This window comes from Euleptes europaea, chromosome 1 (genome assembly GCF_029931775.1).
Source record: "Euleptes europaea isolate rEulEur1 chromosome 1, rEulEur1.hap1, whole genome shotgun sequence".
Classification (NCBI taxonomy): domain Eukaryota; kingdom Metazoa; phylum Chordata; class Lepidosauria; order Squamata; family Sphaerodactylidae; genus Euleptes; species Euleptes europaea.
The window spans coordinates 21,487,374-21,513,176 of record NC_079312.1 but is presented as its reverse complement, the minus strand read 5'-3'; the positions used below and the strand labels follow the sequence as shown (position 1 = coordinate 21,513,176).

Sequence of the window (25,803 nt, the reverse complement as noted above, 5' to 3'; positions counted from 1 at the left end):
GGCCACTGTGGTTCATGCCCTGGTTGCATCCAGATTAGATTACTGCAATGCACTCTACATGGGGCTGCCCTTGGGAAAATGTTCAGAATCTTCAATTGATGCAGAATGCTGCAGCCAGGATGTTAACTGGAGTGGATCATAGGGAACATATCACACTAGTCTTGGCCCACCTACAATGGCTCCCAATCTGTTTCTGGGGACAATTTGAGAGGCTGTTGATCTTCAAAGCCCTAATGGGCTTGGGGCCTGCATACCTGAAGGACCACCTACCTGACCACTACAGACATATTGAAGGCCCTGATTCAGGTGGCCCTGCCTTCTAATATTAGGCAGGTTGCAACTGAGGAGAGAGCCTTTCTGGTCATGGAACCAAAACTCTGGAACTCTCTCCCTAGACAAACTCACCTGTCCCTTTCTGTTGCCATCTTCTGCCCCTTGGTGAAGACTTTTTTGTTTCATCTAGCATTCCATCAGGGAGCTTCCCAGCCCTATATTTTATTTGTTGTTTCTATGCACATGTATTATATGTGTATTTTTACTTGGTTTTAATTGTTTTAGTAATATGTTTTTATTACACATGTTTTAATCTGTTCGCCACCTTGGGGGGTGGGCTAACGAGGGAAGAAAGGTGGGGTATACATTTTGTAAATAAATAAATAATAAAACTTTGACCCACAAACACTTCTGTAGAAATAAATGTTGTTAGTCTTTAAAATGCTGCTCGATTCTTGTTTAATTTTCACAGAATTCAGGGCCTGGCTACATAAACTGGTAAAAACACTCCAGGCTTGTACACTACAATGGTTGTGTCTTTCAGAAAGCAAACTTTCACAGGTGACATCAAAGAACTTTTGGCTCAGGGTTCTCTGAATCAACAACAGCCACTAGGAATTCCAGGGTGTTTCATGCGCACTCCACTAAATGCCTTCAGGCCCAAGTCAACCCCAGGTCACTGGATCGGTCTCTTGTGAACTCCAACCAATTTGGGTTGCCAGAGATAACAACACTGGCTTTTGTTTACATTAGTTCAGGTTGAAAAATGAGGGAGTTAAGTGTGGAAGCTCAGATTTCAACAGGGGGTGTTTTCAACTTTTGCAGATCAGCCTCAGATTTAACCCCGTAAACACTCTTTAAGTCAAAAAGAGCAGAACGGTTACAAGGATCAGCAAAATTTAACTTTGATTTGAATGTTGGACACTCAAAGCAATCCACCCACATGCTTTTCAGAAAGCATTGCTACAGCCCTATAGGGTAAATATGTATTATCTACATTTTGCAAGGAGATGGCTAGAAACACAGAAATTAGTTTTGTATCAATGGCCGACTCATGTAGGAGATGAAATGTGAATGAATTACCCAGTTCATAGCTCATGCTTCATCTCATCAGATCTCAGGACCAAATCCATATGTGGGATGTCAACCTATATAGAACTCTTCTTTGAAAGGTCTTGTCCTAGGATAAAAGACGGCAAACCTATAGCCACTACCACATGTATTACAAAAACACACAAGTGACATTATTTTTAGATTACACTAATCTCTCACATTTCAGTTCTTTCCTGTTTATACAGTCATTATTGTACATGGCTTCTCTCTCTGATACACAGCATGGAGGAAATCCGTTGGTCTAACTCCCATTACCAAGTTTGTTTCAACACCTTAATTAAGTTACATAATAAAAATGTTTCAGTTGTCTTTCAGTCCATCTCCAACAATGCAGGTTTCAACATTTCAGGGCAGCATGATGAAGTCCAAAAAGAATACATCAGGTCAATTGTATGTGCTAGATAACTATCTCAAGGGTAGCTTCAATCATGAAAAGTAATTCAATAGAATATATTTAATGTGGCTGAAAAGTGTATGGAACAATTAATTTGGGCACTTTTAAAGGCGTAGTTAAGTTTCCTATTCTGAGGAAACATACATAAACATATACATACATGTACATGAATGTTTTAATGGCATTTGCCGTATTAATAAATGAACCTGAATCATACATGCACATATATAAATATAAACACCACACAACTCTCACACACATTGGATCTGAGTGAGTCCATACCTGAGGCAAGTAGGGACTTCATCTTACCCACCACACCAAGGTGTATGTTAATACATGTGCAAAAATAAAAATTGACAGGAAACCTGGGGATCCTGCAAAATCAAATCAACTGTATTGAGTGGAAGTAAATAAAATGTAGTTAGTCTTAAAGCTCTTTATTTGTTTTTACTGCAGCAGATTCAGGACGGACGTTTCTTTACTCGATGCGTGATTAAATTGCACAGTTTACTGCCGGTGGACATAGTGAAGGCCACAAGGATGGATAGATTAGAAGATTAGATATGGAGTTAGACAGATTCATGGATTAGAAGTCCATCATTGGCTACTAGCCAAGGTGACTGAAGGGAGCCCCCCTATATCCATCTACGGAGGCAGCAAACCTCTGAGTAACAATGCTGGGAGGCAACATCAGGAGAAACTCGGGAGTAAAGGAGAAGCAACGATAGGAAAAAGCACAAGGAGGCGGGGGGGGGGAGGGAGAGGTTGCATTGCAGAAAACAATAAAGCCGGGTCATAGAATCATAAAGTAGGAAGGGACCACCAGGGTCATCTAGTCCAACCTCCCGCACAATACAGGAAATTCACAACTACCTCCCCCCTACACCCCTAGTGACCAGAAGATGGCCAACATGCCCTCCCTCTCATCATCTGCCTAAGGTCACAGAATCAGCACTGCTGACAGATGGCCATCTAACCTCTGCTTAAAAACCTCCAGGGAAGGAGAGCTCACCACCTCCCGAGGAAGCCTGTTCCACTGAGGAACCGCTCTAACTGTTAGAAAATTCTTCCTAATGTCTAGACGGAAACTCTCTTGATTTAATTTCAACCCGTTCACATAATAAAATATGTAATATATGTAAATATGTAATATGTCATATTTACCTAGTCGTCCAATGCTCTCTCCAACTCCACAAGTAAGAAACTGCTGCACCTCTCCCTTCGACCGGGAGCTCCAGATCCCTCCCCCGGCGGTCCTCAGCACCAGCCCAAACTCGGTTCTAACACTTTCGGGTCCCCAGTTGAACCGATGTAAAGAATGCTGACTCCAAACGGGCAGCTCTTGTGCTAGCAAAAAATAAACAGGGGGCCCACAAGCACCCGAAAGGCTAACGACGTTTATTCCGGCATGAACTCTGGAATCTCTAGACTCCTCTGGTTGAATTTCAACGCAAGGAAATAGGACAAGGCACCATAAAGATTGCGTGGTAGAGTTGTTCCCTATCTTGTAGGTTAGGCTCCTAATGAAGGGGCTGTGGTCCAAAAAAGTTGACGCAAGAAACTATAAAGTTTTACAAACTCTCCCTCCCTCTCCTGTTTTTTTGGTTGTTGTTTTTTGGTTGCAACAATCGGCCAGCCGACTCTCTGGAATTTGCCCTACACACGGGAGCACTGTAAGGAAAACCCGAAGAATTGATCGTATGTAAATTTCCTTTTTCTCCCTGTGCATGCCATGGGAAATGAAGGGGGGGAAAGCAGCCAATCGCCATGCCGAGCGCGCATTCAGCCTTTCAGCGCAACTAAACTTTCTGAAAGTTCTATGCCTGAACGAGAAGAACGAGCAGAGGGGATTCTGGGGGATGTAGTCCGTTTGTCTTAATCCCATTGAAGAGTTGAAAGAAAACGATTAAACAGTAGCTGCTTATGTAGGAGTGCATAACTTTCAAACTAACGTGAAGATAATTCACAGTGGGTAGCCGTGTTAGTCTGTCTGCAGTAGTAGAAAAGGGCAAGGGTCCAGTAGCACCTTAAAGACTAACAAAAATATTTTCTGGCAGGGTACGAGCTTTCGTGAGCCACAGCTCACTTCTTCAGATACTTCTTCAGTATCTGAAGAAGTGAGCTGTGGCTCACGAAAGCTCATACCCTACCAGAAAATATTCTTGTTAGTCTTTAAGGTGCTACTGGACTCTTGCCCTTTTCTAAAATTAATGTGAGTAAGGTCATAGGAGCTTGCAGTGTACTACGTGCAGTTCAGTGTAGAGACTTGTTAGGGTTTCCAATTTCTAGGTCGAGCCTGGGGAGTAACTTGGCTGCAGACTACGGAGATTCGTTCCCTTGGGCCGCTTTGGAGGGTGGACTCTGCAACGTACATAAATTCTTATTGTAAATATTACTTATCCACACGTTTATGGAATGCTGTGTACAGTTCTGGTCGCCACACCTAAAAAAGGATATTACAGAGCTTGAGAAGGTGCAGAAAAGAGCAACCAAAATGATCAGGGGACTAGAGCAACTGTCCTATGGGGAGCGGTTAAGACGCTTAGGGCTGTTTAGCTTGGAAAGAAGGCGGCTGAGGGGAGACATGATAGAGGTCTATAAAATTATGCATGGTTTGGAGAGAGTGGACAGGGAGAGGTTTTTCTCCCTCTCCCATAATACTAGAACACGGGGTCATCTGCTAAAGCTGGAGGGCGAGAGATTCAAAGCAGATAAAAGGAAGTATTTTTTCACACAACGCATAGTTAAATTGTGGAACTCCCTGCCCCGGGATGTGGTGATGGCTGCCAACTTGGAAGGCTTTTAGAGAGGAGTGGACACGGTCATGGAGGAGAGGAGTATTCATGGTTACTAGTTAAAATGGATACTAGTCATGACACATACCTATTCTCTCTAGTAGAAAAGGGCAAGAGTCCAGTAGCACCTTAAAGACTAACAAAAATATTTTCTGGTAGGGTATGAGCCACAGCTCACTTCTTCACTATTCTCTCTAGTATCAGAGGAGCATGCCTATTATCTTAGGTGCTGTGGAGCACAGGCAGGATGGTGCTGCTGCAGTCGTCTTGTTTGGGGGCTTCCTAGAGGCACCTGGTTGGCCACTGTGTGAACAGACTGCTGGACTTGATGGACCTTGGTCTGATCCAGGAGGGCTTTTCTTATGTTCTTATCCTGCTCTCCTAAAGAGCCTAGGGTGGCATCCATGGAGTTGTTCTTCATCTTCACAGCCACCCTGTGAAGTAGTTTAGATGTATATCATGCTAAAATGCACCCCCTCTAATTCTTCTTAGCAGATCAGGATTAGAATGTAGCTCTTCCCAACCTGAATCCAACACTGGCTCTTATGCCAAACCACTAATAACGCCCCTCTCCCAAGATTTCTAGGTTTTGTATTTGCTGCTGGTGGTGGAAAGTGCCGTTAAGTGCAGCCAATTTATGGTGACCCTGTAGCGTTTTCTAGGCAAAAGACGTTCAGAGGTGGTTTGCCATTGCCTGCCTCTGTGTAGTGACCTGCTCTCCCATCCAAATACTGACCAGGGCCAACCCTGCTTAGCTTCCAAGATCCGATAGCATCCCAGGGTACAATTTTCAGGGATTGTTGCATCTCTCATGTATATTTCCTTTGCAGTTACTATAGAGTTAAAAAAAGTGTGTAGGGTTAAGGAAAAGAACTGCATGCTAAAGAGCAGCCTGGTCAATAAAACTAGCACCAAAACAGAGATTTGAATGGGGGCAGCAAGCCCAAGGAGTCTAGAAATAAGAAAAGATCACACTGACATCAAGAAGCAGGTATTGATTTATTTGCAGATTTATTTCTACCAAGACAGAATGAGAGGCCAGCACAAAGGAAGTCAGTCAATCTTGATAAGTTGGACCTTGAAGTCTCCATCCACTGAGAGAAATTCTATGCGCTCCAACCCAAAGCGGTTGGGGAACTTGATCGCTTCCTTTTCAGACACTTTCACTGTCAAATTTTTGGCATCGAAGGAGATCGATAACTGAGAAAGAGAGATCAAGGAGTCAGCCTACAGCAGTTATGTGGGGGAGGTGGTGACACACTTCCATCATCCTAGAGATGGTGAGTGTGGGGCAAATTCAGGGTGCCATTAAAGACTGTGTAGCAATCATACCATATGGAGTTCTACCTCAGGGGCATCTCTTTTTTCTGGTCACCCAACAGAAGCAATGGCAATATTGGGCGATGGGAAATGTAGCAGACTTTTCCCCTCAGTAGGAACTATGGCGGTATATACTTCCCAGAATTCTGTGGGGGAGCCATGGCATCTCACATCTTTATACTCCACAGAAAGAGCAACAAATAAGAGAGAGAGTTTAAGACCAGCCAAGAGCTGAAGGACCAGCAAGATGCTTCATATGAACATCAGAACATAAGGAAAGCCCTGTTGGATCAGACTAGTGGTCCATCTAGTCCAGCATCCTGCCTCACAGAGTAGCCAATCAGTTTCTCTGGAGGTCCAGCCTTAGCTGCCTCAGTGGCCATGATTGGGCAGAAAGGGAGCATACAAATCTAGTAAATAAATAAATAAATATAGCGACCAGACATTTTATTTAGATAGTTCTACCCTGCTTTTCTCCCCAGTGGGCATCCCAAAGATGCCTACAACATTGCTCTCTGTCCCTCCATTTTGTTTTCACAGCAACCACCCTGGGCAGTACCTTAGGCTGAGAGAGTCAGACTAGACCAACGTCACCCAGCAAGCTTCCATGGCAGAGCAGGGATTCAAACCTGGGTTTCCCACTCCAACATTTTAACCTTCCTTTCCCTAATATGGCCTGCAACAGAGGCTTTGAAAGTCCTGTCTCATTCATGTCAGCGATTCATTTCCCTGCCTACGCCAAGGTGGACGAATGCAAGGGAGCAGCCAAGCCAATCAAGGAGGAGAAGAAAGCAGACCTTCTGCTGCCATTTTAGGAAGGGGTTAAAGAACATTTTGCCCACATTTCATTATGCAACTGTGGTCTCAGCTTGAGAGAAAGTGGCCCAGATATATAATTAGAATATATGTGCATGCACATACAGGCTATTTGGGATCAGGGCCTATGCTAGTTGCTGGATGAGGTGTCTTGGCTGTCTAGATTTAGTTCCTGGACCTTTCCATATTGTGTGCCATGTATATTGTTGATATACCCTGTACAGCAGCTGCACACAATTATATTGGCTTATGGCAGTAAAGATTTGTGCTTTTGCATGTGTATACCAATATTACGTATGGCAAAAACAACAACCTCCTTTGCTTTGGGATGACATCACAGATTGATATTTTACAAGTTAAATTACAGCATCCTGTGCAAGCGCTTGTAGAATACTCTTTCATCCTGAACTGACTCAGGAATGGGCTTGACCTTGCTTGGTTCCGGATCTCTCTCCCTGCCGCCAAAAATGGTGTTTCTGGGTCCAAAGTGGAAGGACTTAGCCTTCTTGGGACTCTCATGCTGAGAATTAACTTCTGGTTGTTGTGGGTGGGAAGTCCACATTGCACCTGCCCCTCCAGTTCCTCTTCAGAGGGAACATCTGCTATTTCCCAGGCACCAACACCAGAGCCAATGCTCATCACTGTCACTCAACATAGAGTGCCCCAGAAAGCTTGAGAGGAGGTCTGTGTGCCATTTTGCTTCCAGTTTAAGGAGGCCCACTGAGCGTGCCTCGCTCAAGGACACCTCATCCAGCTTTGGAGCCATCCCTGCTTCTCCCTCAAAGTCTTTTCCATCTTCCACTCACCTTAGCTTCTTTTCCCTGCTGGAAGGGGAACAAAGAATTCTTCTGCGCCTCACCCCACTCTTGATTTTTCAAGGAGTTACACACAATGGTTCCGATGCCCTTTCCACTGTCGAAGCGAGGATTAAAATGAAGCAGGATGTTTGAGGCATCTGAGCCCACGTTGAGGGCAAAGCTAAGGGGAAAGGACACATTAGAGAACACAACTGATGCTCCGATTTAATAGCAGCTGGCAGATCTTAAGTCCAACCACTCAAGGAAATACTCCACTAGTTTGATGTTTATTTCTAGTTTGTACCCCCTTTGCTATTTATTTCCTGCCTTGACTCCTTGGACTGAATTAAGTTATAACAAAGGAACTAATTGCAATTAAATAGTAGCTGATGGATCTTAAGTCCAACCACTCAAGGAAATATTCCACTAGTCCACAACAAAATTAAAACTCTGCAAAGATTAAGATCTGCCCAGACAATTTATCTTCCACCAAATGCCCTATGAAATAAAACTACCTTATACACCTTTCTGAATGGAGCAAAAGAGCCCTCCACACCCATTCCAGAGGACTGGACCTACCGCAGAAAAAGCCCATGATCTGACTGTTGGGCTGTCCTAATATTGGGCACCACAAGGTGTCTGAAGAGCATAGGTGGCATGTGTAATCACCTGCACTTTAAATTGGACCTGGAAGCAAATACCCAGTGAGCATCTGACCCCAGACCAGAGTCTTCTGGTTGCAATTTGTGCAATCTTAAGCTTCTGAGATGTCTTCAAACTTTGATGGACCAGGGGTCTGATTCAGTATAAGGCAATGTCATGTGTGCATGTGTCCTCCAGCCCCACATTCTGTATGTTACACTCCCAGGAGTACATGCATCTATGGTAGGCAATAGTGCCTGTGTCCAGTCTTGGTAGTAGGGGGGTTGGTAGTATTGTAGATGAGAACAAGCCAGACTGGTGGGCTCCCATGACATATGCAGGCAAGGTTTTTCAGGAAGAAATCTTAAAACACTTATCCCTAGTGGAGCACCCATGGTGATGGTGTTCTCAGAAGTGTTTCCCAGATGTGCTAACTTGCTTCTTCCCCAAAGCAACCCCCCAATCTTAGCTTTCCTCCTCCTCATTGAAGCAGAAGAGTTTCAGGAGATCTAAGGAGCTTTGGGTCTGCAGGGAGGGTCCATTTAGAAGGAGCTGTTCCCTCATAGGACACTGGGCTTGGAACCTCCCAGCACTTTCTGACTTCTCACCTGCGACAGTAGTCTTGCAACTGTGCCCACCACCCCGCAAAGAAATTCCAAACGTGCTTAATGGCTCAGCAGGATTGAGGGCTGCTGCCTTACAGCCTGTAGGTCAACTTGCCGTTCAAGCCCAGGAGCAGGGGCTGGTAAGTTGGCTACTTTACCAGGGGCAGAAGAATTATTATTTATGCTTCTGACTAGTGGAGAAGGTCATTGGCCATGCCCTGTTTCAGAATCAAAGGACATGTTTTGAGTACTTAATATGAGGGATTAAATCAGGATCCTTTCCAGGTTGCAATTTCCACATTTGCTCAGAATTTCAAAGGGACGAACATATATTCTTACCATCTACCCAGATCACGGTTTATGCCCACCAATACAAACCTTTTGGCCTCCGGGGGGACTTTCCCGTTCACTTCAATGCATTTTCTAGCATGCAAGTTGATGACAACCAGTTGCTGAGGGAAAGGGAAAAGCAGCATTACTAGAAGGCAAATGCTCTCTAGCATGAGAAAAAATAGACATGAGGACACATACACTCGTTTCCCAAGAGAAATGGTTAAAACTTTCTTACCTGAAGAAACACTAAAAAAAACTGTCAACTAAAACAATAATAGTACTAGTGTTAATTGTTTCAGAGGGTAGCTTTATTGGTCTGCAGTAGAACAGTTAGAGTGAAGTCCCGTAGCACCTTCGAGACCAACACGAATTTCAGGGTATAAGCTTTCAAGACTCATAGCTCCCATCGTCAGTTATGAGCAGGATAATAATAGTGATGATGATGATGGAATTAGAATGGTATAACTCTGCTATCCCCCTCGGTTCAGAGTTACCCAGCTACCTTTCATAGAATAGCTTTAGATATTATGATAGAACAGTGTTAGCTTTAACAACCCATCCCACCTAACCATTAACCAGAACAAAGACTACAGTGTACTTTTGGACATTCACATTTCAAATACACTCAGCCTATCTGTCAAACAGATACCCAGACCCTCACTCTGTAGGCAACTTACGGATTCCATTGCGAAGGCTTGACAAATCGGCTCCACACGGAATCCCTGGGCTGTCTGACTTTTAAATCATGGCCTGGAACAAGCTGTTCTTCTTTCCAACCAATCAGAAGCAAGTCTGTCAAAGCCCAAGCCATCGAATGAGCAATGGAAATTGGGCCTCACCTGGCAGGTGGCACACGTCCAGTCACATTTGATTAAGTACAGTATTCATCACCCAAATGCAAGACTCGTTTTTTTTCCATAGGTATGCCATAAAAAGAGAGAGAGAGGAGGTCATCTTACATTCACATACAAGTTACAGTTACATCCAAGAATAATTATTATTTTGAGTGTAATATTTTTTAACAGCCCTAGTAGCTCAGCCTAGCCTGATCTCATCAGAGCTCAGAAGCTAAGCAGGGTCATCCATGGTTAGTACTTGGATGGGAGACCACCAAGGAAGACTGGGGGTTGCTATGCAGAGGAAAGCAATAGCAAACCACCTCTGCTCATCTCTTGCCTTTGAAACTCCATGAGGTGGTTTGCGACTTGACCTTGAAACATTTTAAAGGGGTTTACATTCAGGGTCATCTTCCTTTCGAGTAAATATGCTAACGTCTCTCTTGTTGATTCCTTTTACACATCTCACTCAATAAGGAGAAACTCTTAAAGAAAGTCCCTGTGTCATATGGAGGCAGGAACACATATGTTTTCTAGCCATAGAGATAGGGGTCATTGAACCACGTGGTCTAGGATGAATTAATCATAATCAGGGTAGAATCCCATGAAATGTGTAGCATGAGGGATCCAGAAAAACTGGGTCCCAAGGAAGGACTGTGCTGCAGTTCTATAGACACTTGTTTGAAGAAAGCCACCTAGGTCTTTTATGCATTTCTGTTTCCCTCGCCGTCACCCCTCCAATGGCTTTGGGTCTTTGTTTGGATTATGTATGCTGTTTCCAGCCACCAGAGTTCGCCTCGCTCTCCCCCTGTGTTTCCTCGCGTTTTGCCCATGTTTTCAAATTTGAGCTAAAACAGGGATAGTGAGGCGACCCCAAGGGTCAGAAACAGCATGCATAATCCATAGGGTTGCCACTTGCCAGCTCTGGGTTGGGAAATACCTGGAGATTTGAGGGGTGGAGTCTGAATAATGCAGAGTTTGGAGAGGGGAGGGACTTTGATGCTATAAATCAAGTCTATAAATGCTATAAATCATGGTTTCAAGGAACATGGGAGTAGGTCTTTTGGCAACACCACTGCCTGTCACACAAATCTGCTCCTAGGAGGAAATGACATTTATCTATTTCATCGGAAAGAGACACCCATGCTTTGAGAGAGGCATGCTTCAGCACATGATGTATAGAGCGTGGCTCTCTGCCAGAACATAAATTTAGATAGTTTGGAACTGGCTCTTTCTCAGCTTGTTGTACGCTATAGTATATAGAGGCTATACCATGTACCGCCTCAGTGTCTTCTTCTGAGAGTGTCACCTACAGAAGACCAAAACAGAAGAGCCCTCAACAAAGGGGACAAAATATGCACATCCAAAAATGGCAAATGTTGACATAATTCCTATAATTTAAAGCTCCTTTATTATTATTTTTAAATCCACTTCTGCTGATTTTACTGGGCAGAAGTAAAACCCAAACATTTCAGAGCGCAGATCAAGAAAGAAAGAAAGAAAGAAAGAAAGAAAGAAAGAAAGAAAGAAAGAAAGAAAGAAAGAAAGAAAGAAAGAAAGAAAGAAAGAAAGAGAGAGAGAGAGAGAGAGAGAGAGAGAGAGAGAGAGAGAGAGAGAGAGAGAGAGAACACGAGAGAGAGAACACGAGAGAGAGAACACGAGAGAGAGAACACGAGAGAGAGAGAACGGACTTCTGGCCAGCCCTGTCAACTTTTTGGTCTTTATGGAGTTGAATGCTTGCTCCTTGTCTGTGTTTGCTGGTATCAACCATGACCTAAAAATCTGCCTAAAATCTGCTTTCCTCTCTTTTTATGTTGAAACATCTGCCCTGACTGACGAAAAGTTCTGGAGGACTCAAAGGTTTGCACACTGTTGTGTGTAATTGGGTTGGTCTCAATAAAGGTATTGCATAGATATAGAAGTAAGCCTCGTTAAACCCAGTGGGATTTACTTCTGGAGTAAATATGCTTATAATCAGACCGATCATGCTCTTCAGTTTGTAAGGTAAACCCCATGAAGAAGAGCTTAGCAGACGCTAAGCTTCTAGTTAGGGCTGCCAACCTACAGGTACTAGCTGGAGATCTCCCGCTGTTAGAACTGATCTCCAGCTGACAGAGATCAGTTCCCCTGGAGAAAATGGCCCCTGTGGCAATTGGTCTCTATGGCGTTGAAGTCCTTCCCCTCCCCAAACCCACCCTCCTCAGGCTCCACCCCAAAAACCTCCCGTCGGTGGCAGAGAGGGATCTGCCAACCCTACTTCTACTGGGCTTTCCCTAGTGATTCGTCACACTAAAAGTGGTAAAACTTGCACTCTTCCCTTTACTGCAGTAAACGTAACACAATTATTTCATGCCAGGGGCACTAAGTTTATCTCTATGTGGGTACCTGGGAAGCCCTCTGGCCTCAGTATTTGTCCAACTTCTGGACTGCTGATGTCAACTCTGACAGCGCCTAGGCCTCACTTGAGAGATGCCAGTTTCTGTCAGGACAAAACACCCCATCGCTCAGCTTCTACTAGAGTAGTTGTCTTCAGCCCATGCATTGGGACCTTTAGATGGGTCATATAGTGAAACCTATTACATACAAGCCCCTATGCTATGGTTGCTAACTGTAGCTGGCACCCACCAGGAAAGATTAGCTCTGACAATGGGTTCCATGTTGCTGCCAAGGTAGGTCCTGAGGAGCATCCATTCATTTGGTGGGATTTGATGCCATTTTCTTTCCTAGTATGTGCTGGAATTACCTATAGGGGACTTTCATCCTATGGACGTATCTACAGCACAGATTTAAGCTGGTTTAACCATCCTTCCTTCTCTGCAGAGTCCTAGTATTTCTGTTTAAAGGATAGTGATCTCTGACACTGTTCAAAGTACTATTGCCAAAACACAACTCTACAATTCTTTAGGGGGCCTGTTGAGAGTTAAGCAAGCACACTTTCATGTAGATATGGCATCTGTGAGTGCGCAGTAACAAAACACGTGGGTGATTTCAGCAGGAACCTGTGCCCACCTGTGTAAACAAGAGTTCAAATTAAAGCACTCATGCTGAAAAAGTGAGGCTCTCGAGAATTAGATCCATTAAGTTGTTTCGACCTAAACTGGGGACCATTGTTTGTTCCGTTACTTTCCAAAACAACCTCCTATATTATCCTTAGAAAAACTTTCTCCATATAATTATAGCAATTGGACACACTATTATCTTTGTTTTCGCTTTCCTGCTTTAAGTATACAAAAGCCGTTAATTGGCCCCAGGAGACATCAAGAACACACCATGATGAAATGACAGGAAAGGGATGTCATGAAAGTATGAAATTACATGTTGTCATACACAGTGTTGTGTGATGTTTCGCCTCTATTCATGTTACTGTCCCTGAGGTTCTCTTGACTCAGCTGTGAGGGTCTGTATGCCTTTGCCTTGTATGTTTCTTCCCCCCCCCCCCCCGGACTCGTAAAAGCAGTCCAGACCTTTTGCCTTTCCTTGGTTCAGGCGCTGCGTCTGACAGGCCCCAGGTTGGAATGTCTCTTCCCTCTTCCCACGTCCACCTCCCTTGCTCTCACTGACTCCCTCCCGCCAGCTATGGCCTTGGTGGGTAGATAGCACTAACAAGCTCCCTGAGGTCTTTGATGTTTTTGTACCATGCACAATTATCTCGGAGATTCCCATAACATACGTTTGACATCTGCTTCCCTGTAGGGGTTATAATTCTGTTTGTGTGAAATGGTGAGCACTTGCAACTTTACCAGTGTAAGGCCTGTACTACCTGAAGCTTCCAATAAAGTTCCTTGTTTCTGCATGACAGTCTGAGCAAGTGATTTTATGGAGTTTGCACAGGAAGGTTGGGAACCCTCACAGACTCAGCAGAATAAAGGTAAACATCTAGGACTCGGTAAGAAACAGCTGTTTTCTAAGAAGGACACACATGAAGCTGCCTTATGCTGAATCAGGAGTCAGCAATGGGCACAGGGTAGCTACTTAAGCTGGTGGTGGGGCCACGAAAAAGTATTCTGCCGCACTACGACTCAAAGAGAACAAAAAATTTGGCAAACAAATTCATAAAAGGAGGTGCCAACAACCACCGTTTGGTTAGGGTTCTGTTGACGGGGTCTGCTGTGAAGAGCAGTTCAAAAGAATTCACTTAGCTTCTTTGCAATCTCCTGATTGCCTTTTAATTGTACTTTTACCAATCTTATTGAGAGATGCCAAACATGCACTTTTCTCGTCTAACTTTTGCTGCAGTTGGATGAGAGGGATCTAGCTCCCAAACACAATTGTTCTCTGAGTTAGGGACAGGCTGACCACTCTCTTCAGTAATAATGGAAGGAGTAACAATTATATGGGTTATAGATCAAATCAAGCCTGAACTGACCCTAGAAGCTAAAATGACTAAACTGAGGCTGTTGTACTTTGGACACATTATGAGAAGACAAGAGTCACTGGAAAAGACAGTCATGCTAGGAAAAGTTGAAGGCAGCAGGAAAAGAGGAAGACCCAACAGGAGATGGATTGACTCAATAAAGGAAGCCACAGCCTTCAGTTTGCAAGATCTGAGCAAGGCTGTCAAAGACAGGACATTTTGGAGGACTTTCATTCATAGGGTCGCCATGAGTCGGAAGCGACTTGACGGCACTTAACACACACACAACAATTACATAGGGTAGTTTCAGAGGGTAGCCATATTGGTCTGCAGTAAAACAGTTAGTCAAGTGCAGTAACACCTTAAAGATCAACACGGTTGTTGTTGTGGGGGATTAAGTGGAGAAGGAGGGAACTATGCGAAAAGATGATTTGAGTCCCCCCATCATGGAAAAAGTGGATTATAAATAAAAAAAATAAGTCAGGAAGTTTCTGGCGATTTGGGAGCAGTGCCTGGGGTTTGTGGAGATTACGGAGGAGAAGGAGCTCAGCAGAGATGTAATGCTATGCCCTGTGCTTTCACAGCTAGCTTAAAGGACAGTTCCTCCCCTTCCTGTGAAGTCACTTCCTCCCACCAAAATTCCAGTGTCCCACTTCATACCACTTCATGTCATTCATAGGCTTCTGTACGCCATACTAAACCTTTGATCCTAAATATGTGTGCTGGTACAACCGGCTGCTATCCAGTTACATTCCACTTAGCCTACAGAAACCATTTCAAAAATCCTCATCAGGTTTTTGTCAATGGTTAAGGATAAAAGTTCACTCTGAAGTGGGGTTGCCATTCTTCAAGTGGGGCTTGGAGTTCTTTCAGAATTACAAGGGATCTCCAGACTACAGTGATCAGTTTCCTTGGACAAAAAGGCTACTTTGGAGGGTATGGCATTATACCCCACTGAGATCCCTCCCCTTCCCAAACCCTCCCCTCCCCAGGCTCCACTCCTACAGTTCCAGGAGTTTCCTGGCTTGCAGTTGGCAATCCTATGAAGGTCCAAAGGAGAAAACCAGCCAACAGCAGCCTCAACCCATCTCTGACCTTTACAGGCAACAGTTTCTCCTAGTCTCTGTGGTATACCATAGGGTAAGTGGAAGTCCTAGAGCAGCACACCCACTCCCTACAGCTGCTTTTGGTCTTCCCTTTCTCCTAGATGCTCTAGTATTTCATACAGTCGACCTATGAAGCTGCCATTTTCTCCACAGGAAGTTATCTGTCTAGCCTAGAGATAGGGTTGCCAGGTCCCCCCTCACCTTCGGCGGGATGCTTTTAGGGCAGACCTCAGGATTGTGCATGTGCGCGGGAGCGCCAACGCGCCACTTCCTGTTGTAAACTGGAAGTTCCACTTTGCAGGAGCCTTTTACCACTCAAACAAAGAGTTTGAGTGGCATAAGGCTCATCGCAAGGCTGCACTTCCGGTTGTAAACTGGAAGTGGCCCGTTGGCACGCTCGTGCACATTTGCCCACCAACCCTCAGGTGGTCGGCAGGCAGAGGGGTAAATTGCTGGGGGTTTGCCCGCCACCAGCGGGCACCTGGCAACCCTACCTAGAGATCAGTTGTGATTCTAAGAGAATTTCATATTGGCAACCCTGAGTCTGGCTGACAGTGGGAAAGAAAGGAAGATTTCACATGCCTACATAGCAGATTCTACCCTTTGCTAATCTTAACAAATAGTCCATAGAACCCTGCTGGATCAAACCAGTGGTCTATCTGAACCAACATCCGGTTTGGCATAGTGGCCTGCATGTTGCCCCCATGGAGAGGCAACAAAGAAGGCATAGAAGCCAATGCCATCCCATGACTCTTCCATTTACAGAGGCAGCAAACCTCTGAACCCCAGTGCTAGAAGGCAGTTTCCTTAACTCACCATGCCTAGTAGCCACTGATGAACCTCTCCCCCATGAATCGGTCTAATCTCCTTTTAAAGCCATCCTACAAAGCTCTTCTAGAAAAGGAACTAAAATTTGCAAGAAGTATAATGAGAAAGGGCAAGTTATTGCTTTGTTCCCACTGCTCCAACAGAGGTAGTATCAGGAGGGCAGAGATACTCAAAAGGATCCATATCATACTACTCATAAGAAAAGGTAAGGCCAAAGCATTTACTGCTTCCATGGGGGGAGGGGGACCCATATGACTGTAGATCTATCCATGCAAAGCACATTAGGGAGCAATGTTATTGTATGATTTTGTTTAAAGAGAACTTCAGAAGTGTAGCCATAAATGCTAAACATCTCAGGCAAGAGCTCAGGTTTCTTTTTTGTTTCTTTTAAATTAATTTTTAATTAATTTTTTATAGGATACAGAAGGGGAAAAAAGGAAAGGGGGGAGTGGGGGGGGGGAAGGATTGTACAATATCAACAAGTTGTGACCCGTGCCCTGGGCAACAAGAGCTCAGGTTTCTAGCAGAGGCATGTTGAGGAACGCTACTTCACCCCAGCTGATTTATGTTACCAAAAAAGCATCCAGGTGTACTTAATTAACTGGTCATATAATTTAGCATCCTGCATTACTAATTTGTATTTTTAGTACTTAGTTGAAGGTATATCCAGTGCTCAATTGGTCTATTAATTCACCCATCAGTCAAGATTAATGGATTCAGTCTACTGGCATTGTTCCATGTTCTGTCTATACCTGTTCTTCAGTAAGTATATTTATATGCTACTAGAAGCTGTGTCAGAAAGCAGGAAACAAGACATGACCAACAAGTTGTTTTTTTTATTTATTTGCAGATCTACTAGAACTGAGGTCAAGTCAAATTTTTTGGATTTGATCCTGAAGTCTCTATTCACTGAAAGGAATTCAGCTCCAAATCTGCAGCTTTATCACAAGAAGAGGCCCCAGCAGTTACAGAAATTGAACCAGCTTGCCTTCCTTAGTTCAAGCCTCTATGACTGGTGTGGTATTGGTGGTGGTCACACCATCTCTTCAAGAAGAAGACGAAGAGTTGGTTTTTGTATATGCTGACTTTCTCGACCACTTAAGAGAGAATCAAACTGGCTTACAATCACCTTCCCCTACCCTCCCTTACCCTCCCCTGTGAGGTAGGTGGGACTGAGAGAGATCTAAGAGAGCTGTGACTGGCCCAAGGTCACTCAGCTGACTTTGTGTGGAGGAGCTGGAAACAAATCCAGTTCACCAGATGAGTCTCCGCGGCTCATGTGGAAGAGTGGGGAATCAAACCTGGCTCTCCAGAACAGAGTCCACAGCTCAAAGAGTCAATGCATGAGTCCTCCAACATCATAGAGCTTAGGGGGTTCTAGAAGGGCTTCTTTGGTATTGATTTTGTTGTCTCAGGGATGCAGGGTGAGTTGTGTTTCCTCCCACACACGGAACCAGGGGTAGATCTTTTCCCCAGAAAAGGGGGGTGAATAGAAAGTATAGATTGAAGTCTTGGTTTCGGCGTTGAAAAAGTCTACTTGATTATAGGCGTAGTCCAGAGAGACGCGGATTCTGCTGGGTTTCTTGTGCAAGGATAGTCGTGTATGCTGAGGGGAAGTGAAAGCCAAATAGTTGCCAAGTCCCCAATACTCCCCTATGCCCCAGATCCCCTCAGCAGTGCTAAAATCTGGCAATCCTTTTCTCTTCAGGGACCCCTTGGCAACCCCCACAGCCCATTCCCCATTCCCCTTCACTTCAACTTCCCAGCAGTGTTTCCCAGAGAGGTATCCCTCGCGGCCCAGCACCCAAACGCGCTGATTAAATCTCTCTGTATTGTTGGGCAGGCTCCTCTCTTCCACTCCCCAGCTCACAGTCTTCAGATTCGAGGACAGGACGAGTCGGGGATGAGCAGTGTCTGGATTAAAAGTCACGTAGGCTGAGGAGAAAAGGATCAGAGCATTTGGTGTGGAATGCAGTTCTGGGTGTTCACTGAATTGGCTGCAAGGTTCAGACCGAGAAGAGGTACCCGTGAGAGCCAAACGACACAGAATGCTTTCCCAGGCCAGATTGACAGATGAAATCTGGGAGTTTTTTTGCCTGGAACTTTTCATTTATACTCCACCTTTCTCACTGGGATTCAAGGTGGATTACAAGTATGAGATAACTATTCAGTCCATCAATTACAAAATATGAAAACATTTGAACGATATCAATATTTGAATCCAACAGCAAAGATTCCTAGTAAACCAGCATAATACAGTGGGCCTGGGATGATAACTGCACACACATGGGAGACGTATATAAACAAAGCGACTTGATGGCACTTAACACACACACACATAACAACTTTAGTCAATCTTACCAGATGTTTGTGTAATTAGTAATATATTATACAACCTATATACATGCCTGGTTTGATTTAAACTGTTTGTATATGTATCTGTAAATGTGTGTATGTTTTACATGGGTTTCAGTTGACCACTGAGGAAGGCCAAATAGGCCGAAACGTGTCTGGCAGGTGGTTATAGATACCAACCTTAAGGAATGCCATTGTGCTGTTTTAATGTTTTTAAATAATTTTTATCTAGACATAGCGCTCCAAATGAATTATATTTTCATTATTTTTTATTTTTACATTTCATTTATCTTGCACATTTCGTTGCCAAATTCTGGAGGGCCTTCCTAAAAGTCATGGGGGTGGAGGAACAAGGACTCTCTTCAGCCTACCACCCCCAGACCAATGGTCAGACCGAACGTGTCAATGCTGTGGTAGAATGCTATCTAAGGTGTTATGTCAATTACCACCAGGACGACTGGGTAGACCTACTGCCTTTTGCTGAATATGCCTATAATAATGCCCCCCATTCCTCCACAGGTTTCAGTCCGTTTCATGTGGTTTATGGAAAAGACTTTGGGCCCTTTGGTTCTCCTACCATCACTCCTGAACTTGAAGGGGTGCAGGAGGTCCAGGATTGGGTACAGGTGGTGCAGACCACTTGGCCCTGGCTGCAGAAAAACCTGGAAAGGGCCAAGCGCAAGTACAAAGACCAGGCCGATAAACATCGGTCTCCGGGGTGGGAACTCAAGGTGGGAGGGCAGGTTTACCTTTCCACAAAGAACCTACGTTCACTTCGGCCTTGCAAAAAGCTTAGTGACAAGTATGTAGGTCCTTTCCCCATCACCCGAGTGATCAACGACGTCACGGTGGAGTTGGAACTCCCCAAGTCTCTTCGAGGGGTGCATCCCTATCGGCTTTAGATCAGTTTTAATAGCAGGAGGTTGGCAACCCTAGCTTCTCCTGCCACGTTATGCTGTGACAGCTCATTAATCAGAGCAAAGCCTTCTAAGGTGCCACCCTGCAAACAGATAAAATTGGCAACTGCCTGTTCATGCACATTCTCTTTGGCAGCTCCCACAATATGAAACAGTCTGCTTGAGGCTATGAGGAAGGCCCCTATTGTTTTACCAAATGTGCAAGATAAATGAAATGTAAAAATAAAAAATAATGAAAATATAATTCATTTGTCTAGATAAAAATTATTTGAAAACATTAAAACAGCACAATGGCATTCCTTAAGGTTGATATCTATAACCACCTGCCAGATGCGTTTCAGCCTATTTGGCCTTCCTCAGTGGTCAACTGAAACCCATGTAAAACATACACACATTTACAGATACATATATATAATTTTGCGTGTGTGTGTGAAGTGCCGTCAAGTCGCAGCCGACTTATGGCGACCCCTTTTGGGGGGGTGGTTTCATGGCAAGAGACTATCAGAGGTGGTTTGCCAGTGCCTTCCTCTGCACAGCAACCCTGGTATTCCTGGGTGGTCTCCCATCCAAATACTAACCAGAGCTGACCCTGCTTAGCTTCTGAGATCTGACGAGATCAGGCTAGCCTGGGCCATCCAAGTCAGGGCATATACAAACAGTTTAAATCAAGCCAGGCATGTATATAGGTTGTATAATATATTACCAATTACACAAACATCTGGTAAGATTGACTCAAGTTGTTATACTGGTTATATATGTCTCTCAGTTGTGTGCAGTTATCAACCCAGGCCCAATGTATTATGTTGGTTTACTAGGAATCTTTGCTGTTAGATTCAAATATTGATATCGTTCAAATGTTTTCATATTTTGTAACTGATTGAATTGTTATCTCATACTTGTAATCCAACTATCTATAGGTATAGAGGTATGGTTTTCTATTACCACCTTGAGGTTGGCAACCGTAAAGGTGCCCACAGGCAAAACAAGTTTGGTAACCTCTGCTCTATGTTTTGTTTCAGGTTGCTGCAGTCCTAGCCCTTCTACATTGCCTATTAGATATCCTGTTTGATTGTACTGACTTACACTGTGCCCTCCGCCTTGAGTCTCAGTGAGAAAGACAGACTGTAAATATAGTAAATAAATACTTGCCTCGGGGCAGGGGGGTGGCGGCTTGAATGTAGCCAGCAAAAAGGATGAAACTGAGATTTGTAGTTGATAGAAAGAAGTCATCCTGCTTTTGGATGATGTTTAGATTTTTGAGGGAACCGCTGCAGCTTTACAGACGAGGCCTGCTTCGCTTGTCACAAATAAGCCGATGTCACAAAAAAGCTAGGTGAGTAGGGTTGCCAACTGGGTTGGGAAATGCCTGGACATTTTGGGGGTGGAGTCTGGGAAGGGCGGGGTTTGGGGAGGGACTTCAATGGGCTATAATTAGGGTTGCCAACCTCCAGGTACTGGCGGCACGGAGGCCCAATACAGAAACACATTGGTCAATTTATATAAATTATAATGAGAGCATTACTTCATGCAAACAATGAAATTAGCTACTACACACACATATGAGATTCTCAAATACCATACATTGAATTCAGTAAAGTAAAATTACATAAATCGCTCAATGACGAGAAACCTCAAAATGAGCGGGAGACGCCCGTCCCAAGTATCAAAGCAATAGTAGGTAGTTCAAGAGTCACAAGAGTCCAAAAGTCCAATAAATCAAGGAGAACGTGTGGCTAGTCGTTAGTAGTCGACTAGCCACACGTTCTCCTTGATTTATTGGACTTTTGGACTCTTGTGACTCTTGAACTACCTACTATTGCTTTGATACTTGGGACGGGCGTCTCCCGCTCATTTTGAGGTTTCTCGTCATTGAGCGATTTATGTAATTTTACTTTACTGAATTCAATGTATGGTATTTGAGAATCTCATATGTGTGTGTAGTAGCTAATTTCATTGTTTGCATGAAGTAATGCTCTCATTATAATTTATATAACTTGACCAATGTGTTTCTGTATTATTAGCCTCCGTGCCACCAATCTCTTTAACTACGTTAATTCTGGCACAGGTGTTTTGTATTGTTGTAACCTCCAGGTACTAGCTGGAGATCTCCTGCTATTACAACTGATCTCCGACCGATAGAGATCAGTTCCCCTGGAGAAAATGGCCGCTTTGGCAATTGGACTCTATGGCATTGAAGTCCCTCCCCTCCCCAAACCCCGCCCTCCTCAGGCTCTACCACAAGGGTGGGGAACCTTTTTCCTGCCGAGGGCCATCTGCATATTTATAACATCATTGGGGGGCATACCAGGCGTAGATCTCCTGGCAGGGGGGGTGGAGAGGCTAGGGTTGCCAGGTCTCCAGCCACCACCTGGAGGTTGGCAACCCTAGGAGAGGCTATGCAGAGAAGGAAGGAAGGGGGAAAGAAAGAAAAAGAGAGAGAGAAAGAGAGGGGTTCCCACACACACACACACACACAAGCGGCTGGGAGCAATCGGGGAGAAGCCTTCATGGCTTCCCCCTGCCCTCACACACACAGACACACACGCATGCAACCCGGGAGAGATCGGGCAGAGCGGCTTCCCCCCACCCTAACACACACAGACTCACACACACACCCTGCATGCACGCCTCCAACAGCAGGAGTGGCCGGGAGCGATTGGGGAGAAGCCTTCGTGGCTTTCACACACACAGAGACACATGGGCAGCCCTACAGCAGCAATAGCGGTGGCTTCCGTGGGAGAGTCCATAGGGCGCAGCCAATGATGTCGCGGGCCGTAAATGGCCCGCGGGCTGGAGGTTCCCCACCCCTGGTAAAAATGTTGTAGTAAGTAGAGTGGAAGTTACCTGTTGAATTGCCTCCTGCCCAGTCACATGAGTTGGGAGGGTTTCCTTGACAAGATAGACCGTCTCTCATCTGAAAAACTTTTTTGAGGAGGGAAAAACAGCTCAGGGTTAAGGGAGGAACATTGTACTACTATCCGGAGAAGCCATGGCATGTCCTACTCTTCCCTCTCCTCCCTGCTGTGGGCCAAATGAGAACTTTAATTGCTCCATTGACTGGAAGAAGAGAATGAGCAATAGGAAAGGAGGAAATAGGTACTGCCACTTCCTCTTTCCTCGCACGACATACGTAACATGTGGATTGCAAATGACAGGAAAAAAGTACCAAACACACACACACACAAGATGTAACAGGCAAGATGCTGCTGCAATCATCTTATGCTGTGGTCTTCCTAGAGGCATCAGGTTGACCACTGTGTGAACAGACTGCTGGACCTGATGGGCCTTGGTCTGATCCACCATGGCTTTTCTTATGTTCTCAAAAACAGTGATATTCACACAGCAGTGGAAGAACTCTTCAGTCTGCCAAGATACTCTGCTGATAAGGTTGCCAATTGCCTGGAGAAAAACAATACCCTGTCCCTTTAATAAAAGCTAGACGGAATGTTATTTGCCAGAAAATGCTACCTACTTCCATGCTCTGAAAAGCATTGCCTGCCTATTTCTACATACTGAACCTCTGTTAAAGGGACAGGACATTTTTTGCCAGGCCTGTTGGTAACCCTATCTGCTAGTAAGCTGACCAACGAAGCTTACCGTTCAATGAAGAAACAAAACTCAGCTAGAAATTGCAGGGTTGGAATATAGTAGGGACGACTGTATTGACTTGGGAGTTTATTTAGCCACTATATTAGATGAGCATAACTGTATTCTCAATTATTGCTGCATGACTTGTCACTGGGCTTTTCTTAGAATCATAGAATCATAGAGTTGGAAGGGACCACCAGGGCCATCAAGTCCAACCCCCTGCATAATGCAGGAAATTCACAACTACCTCCCCCCTCCACACCCCTAGTGACCAGAAGATGGCCAAGATGCCCTCCTTCTCATCATCTGCCTAAGGTCACAGAATCAGCATTGCTGACAGATGGCCATCTAACCTCTTCTTAAAAACCTCCAGGGAAGGAGAGCTTACCACCTCCCGAGGAAGCCTGTTCCACTGAGGAACCGCTCTAACGGTTAGAAAATTCTTCCTAATGTCTAGACGGAAACTCTTTTGATATAATTTCAACCCGTTGGTTCTGGTCCGACCTTCTTGAGCAACAGTAAACAACTCGGCACCCTCCTCTATATGACAGCCCTTCAAGTACTTGAAAATGGTTATCATATCCCCTCTCAGTCTTCTCCTCTTCAGGCTAAACATACCCAGCTCCTTCAACCTTTCCTCATAGGACTTGGTCTCCAGACCCCTCACCATCTTTGTTGCCCTTCTCTGGACACGTTCCAGCTTGTCTACATCTTTCTTAAATTGTGGTGCCCAAAACTGAACACAGTACTCTAGCTGAGGTCTAACCAGAGCAGAGTAAAGCGATACCATAACTTCGTGTGATCTAGACACTATACTTCTGTTGATGCAGCCCAAGACTGCGTTTCCCTTTTTAGTTACAGCATCACACTGCTGACTCATGTTCAGTGTTTGGTCTACTAAGACCCCAAGATCCTTTTCACACACACTACTGCTCAAACAACTCTCCCCCATCCTATAATTATGCATTTGATTTTTCCTACCTAAATGCAGAACTTTACATTTGTCTTTGTTGAAGTGCATTTTATTAGTTCTAGCTCATTTCTCCAGCCTGTCAAGATCATCCTGCATCTTGGCTCTGTCTTCTACCGTATTTGCTACCCCTCCCAGTTTAGTATCATCTGCAAATTTAATAAGTATCCCCTCTATTCCTTCATCCAAATAATTTAAAAAGATGTTGAACAATGCAGGGCCCAGCACAGATCCCTGGGGAACTCCACTAGTCACTTCTCTCCAAGTGGACGAGGAACCATTAACTAGCACTCTTTGGGTACGATCTGTCAACCAGTTGCAGATCCATCTAACAATAACAGGATCTAACCCACATTTTCCCAATTTGTCAACTAGAATACTATGTGGAACCTTATCAAAAGCCTTACTGAAATCTAAATAAACTAGGTCTACTTCATTCCCCTGATCCAGCAAACCAGATGTTTGTGCCCTACCCCAATGCGAATTCTAGGCTGCAAGTCCCTTCCCTCATCACGTGTTCTGTTTATGACATGTTGAGCACCACTTCCCTCATGAGAAAAACTGAGGAAAAGTTGTATGTTGTATGCTTTTGGGGGTTTGCAGGGAAATGGAGTGAACCACTGTATAGTTCTTGCATTTCCTGGCATATATGAAGCTACCTATTATTTCTGGTTTAGTAACCCATGGCAAGACTTCTCTAGTACTCACAGTACTAATGTGCAGCATAGAAACAAAACAATAAAAATGATATCTCTCAAACCAAAATATCTAGAAACAGCATTAAAAATGAGTAACTGAGAATGCCAGCTCCTCCACATGAAGCCTACTGGGTGACCTTGGGCTAGTCACAGTTCTCTTAGAACTCCCTCAGCCTCACCTACCTCACAAGGTGTCTGTTGTGAGGAGAGGAAAGGAAGGTGATCGTAAGCTGCTTTGAGAATCCTTCAAGGTAAAGAAAAACGGGGTATAAAAACCAACTCTTCAAACAATGGACAGTTAAATAAAACTTCTTGAAATTAAAAAAAGTCAGTAGAAACTATGTAGGAAAAGGGTGAGCACAGATCTCCACAGGGATGAAGCAAATGGGGGCTGCTTTAAGACTGCTGACCAGAGCAAATGGTTTCATTGACAGAAACCAGTAGATCAGCATTGTTTTCACCTGCTGATCTGTTTAAGGTACAGGAGGAACTGGTAATATGATACTGGAACCTGTTACGTGGGTTGACTTGCCACATAGTTCCCAGAAAAGTTAGATGAGATAGTGAAATATTTAGAAGGGATGCCACCGGTTAATCTTCACTGTAAAAAAAAGAGGGAGAGAGCATATCAAAGGAACCACAGCAGCAGTCAGATGTGCTTTTCTCCAGAGTTCCTCAGGACAACATTATCCTACACTTGCTTTAAATAGTGTAGTCAAGTTTGCACTGACCTGGATGGCCCAGGCTAGCCTGATCTCGTCAGATCTCAGAAGCTAAGCAGGGTCAGCCCTGGTTAGTATTTGGATGGGAGACCATCGAGGAATACCAGGGTTGCTGTGCAGAGGGAGGCACTGGCAAACCACCTCTGTTAGTCTCTTGCCATGAAAACCCCAAAAGGGGTCGCCATAAGTCGGCTGCGACTTGACGGCACTTTGCACACACACACAGTCAAGTTTCCCTTCCCTCATTTTATTTACACAACAACACTGTGAGGCAGGTTGGGCGGAAACAGTGGTTGTCCCAAGATCACCTGGTGGCAGCTCCTGAATCCGCAACTCAGACA

The 25,803-nt window shown here is 44.5% G+C and overlaps 1 protein-coding gene across 1 annotated transcript; it reads right to left on the bottom strand.

The window, feature by feature from the left end:
- Window positions 1–5,579: 5,579 nt before the first annotated feature.
- Window positions 5,580–15,627, bottom strand: LOC130473438 (16 kDa beta-galactoside-binding lectin-like). Its single transcript, XM_056844962.1, has 5 exons — window positions 15,586–15,627; window positions 9,766–9,819; window positions 9,134–9,207; window positions 7,518–7,689; window positions 5,580–5,775 (listed from the first exon to the last, which is right to left on the bottom strand). Exons 1-5 carry the CDS (start codon window positions 15,625–15,627, stop codon window positions 5,629–5,631), a joined length of 489 nt encoding a protein of 162 aa, XP_056700940.1. The 3' UTR covers window positions 5,580–5,628.
- Between the last annotated feature and the right edge of the window lie 10,176 nt (window positions 15,628–25,803).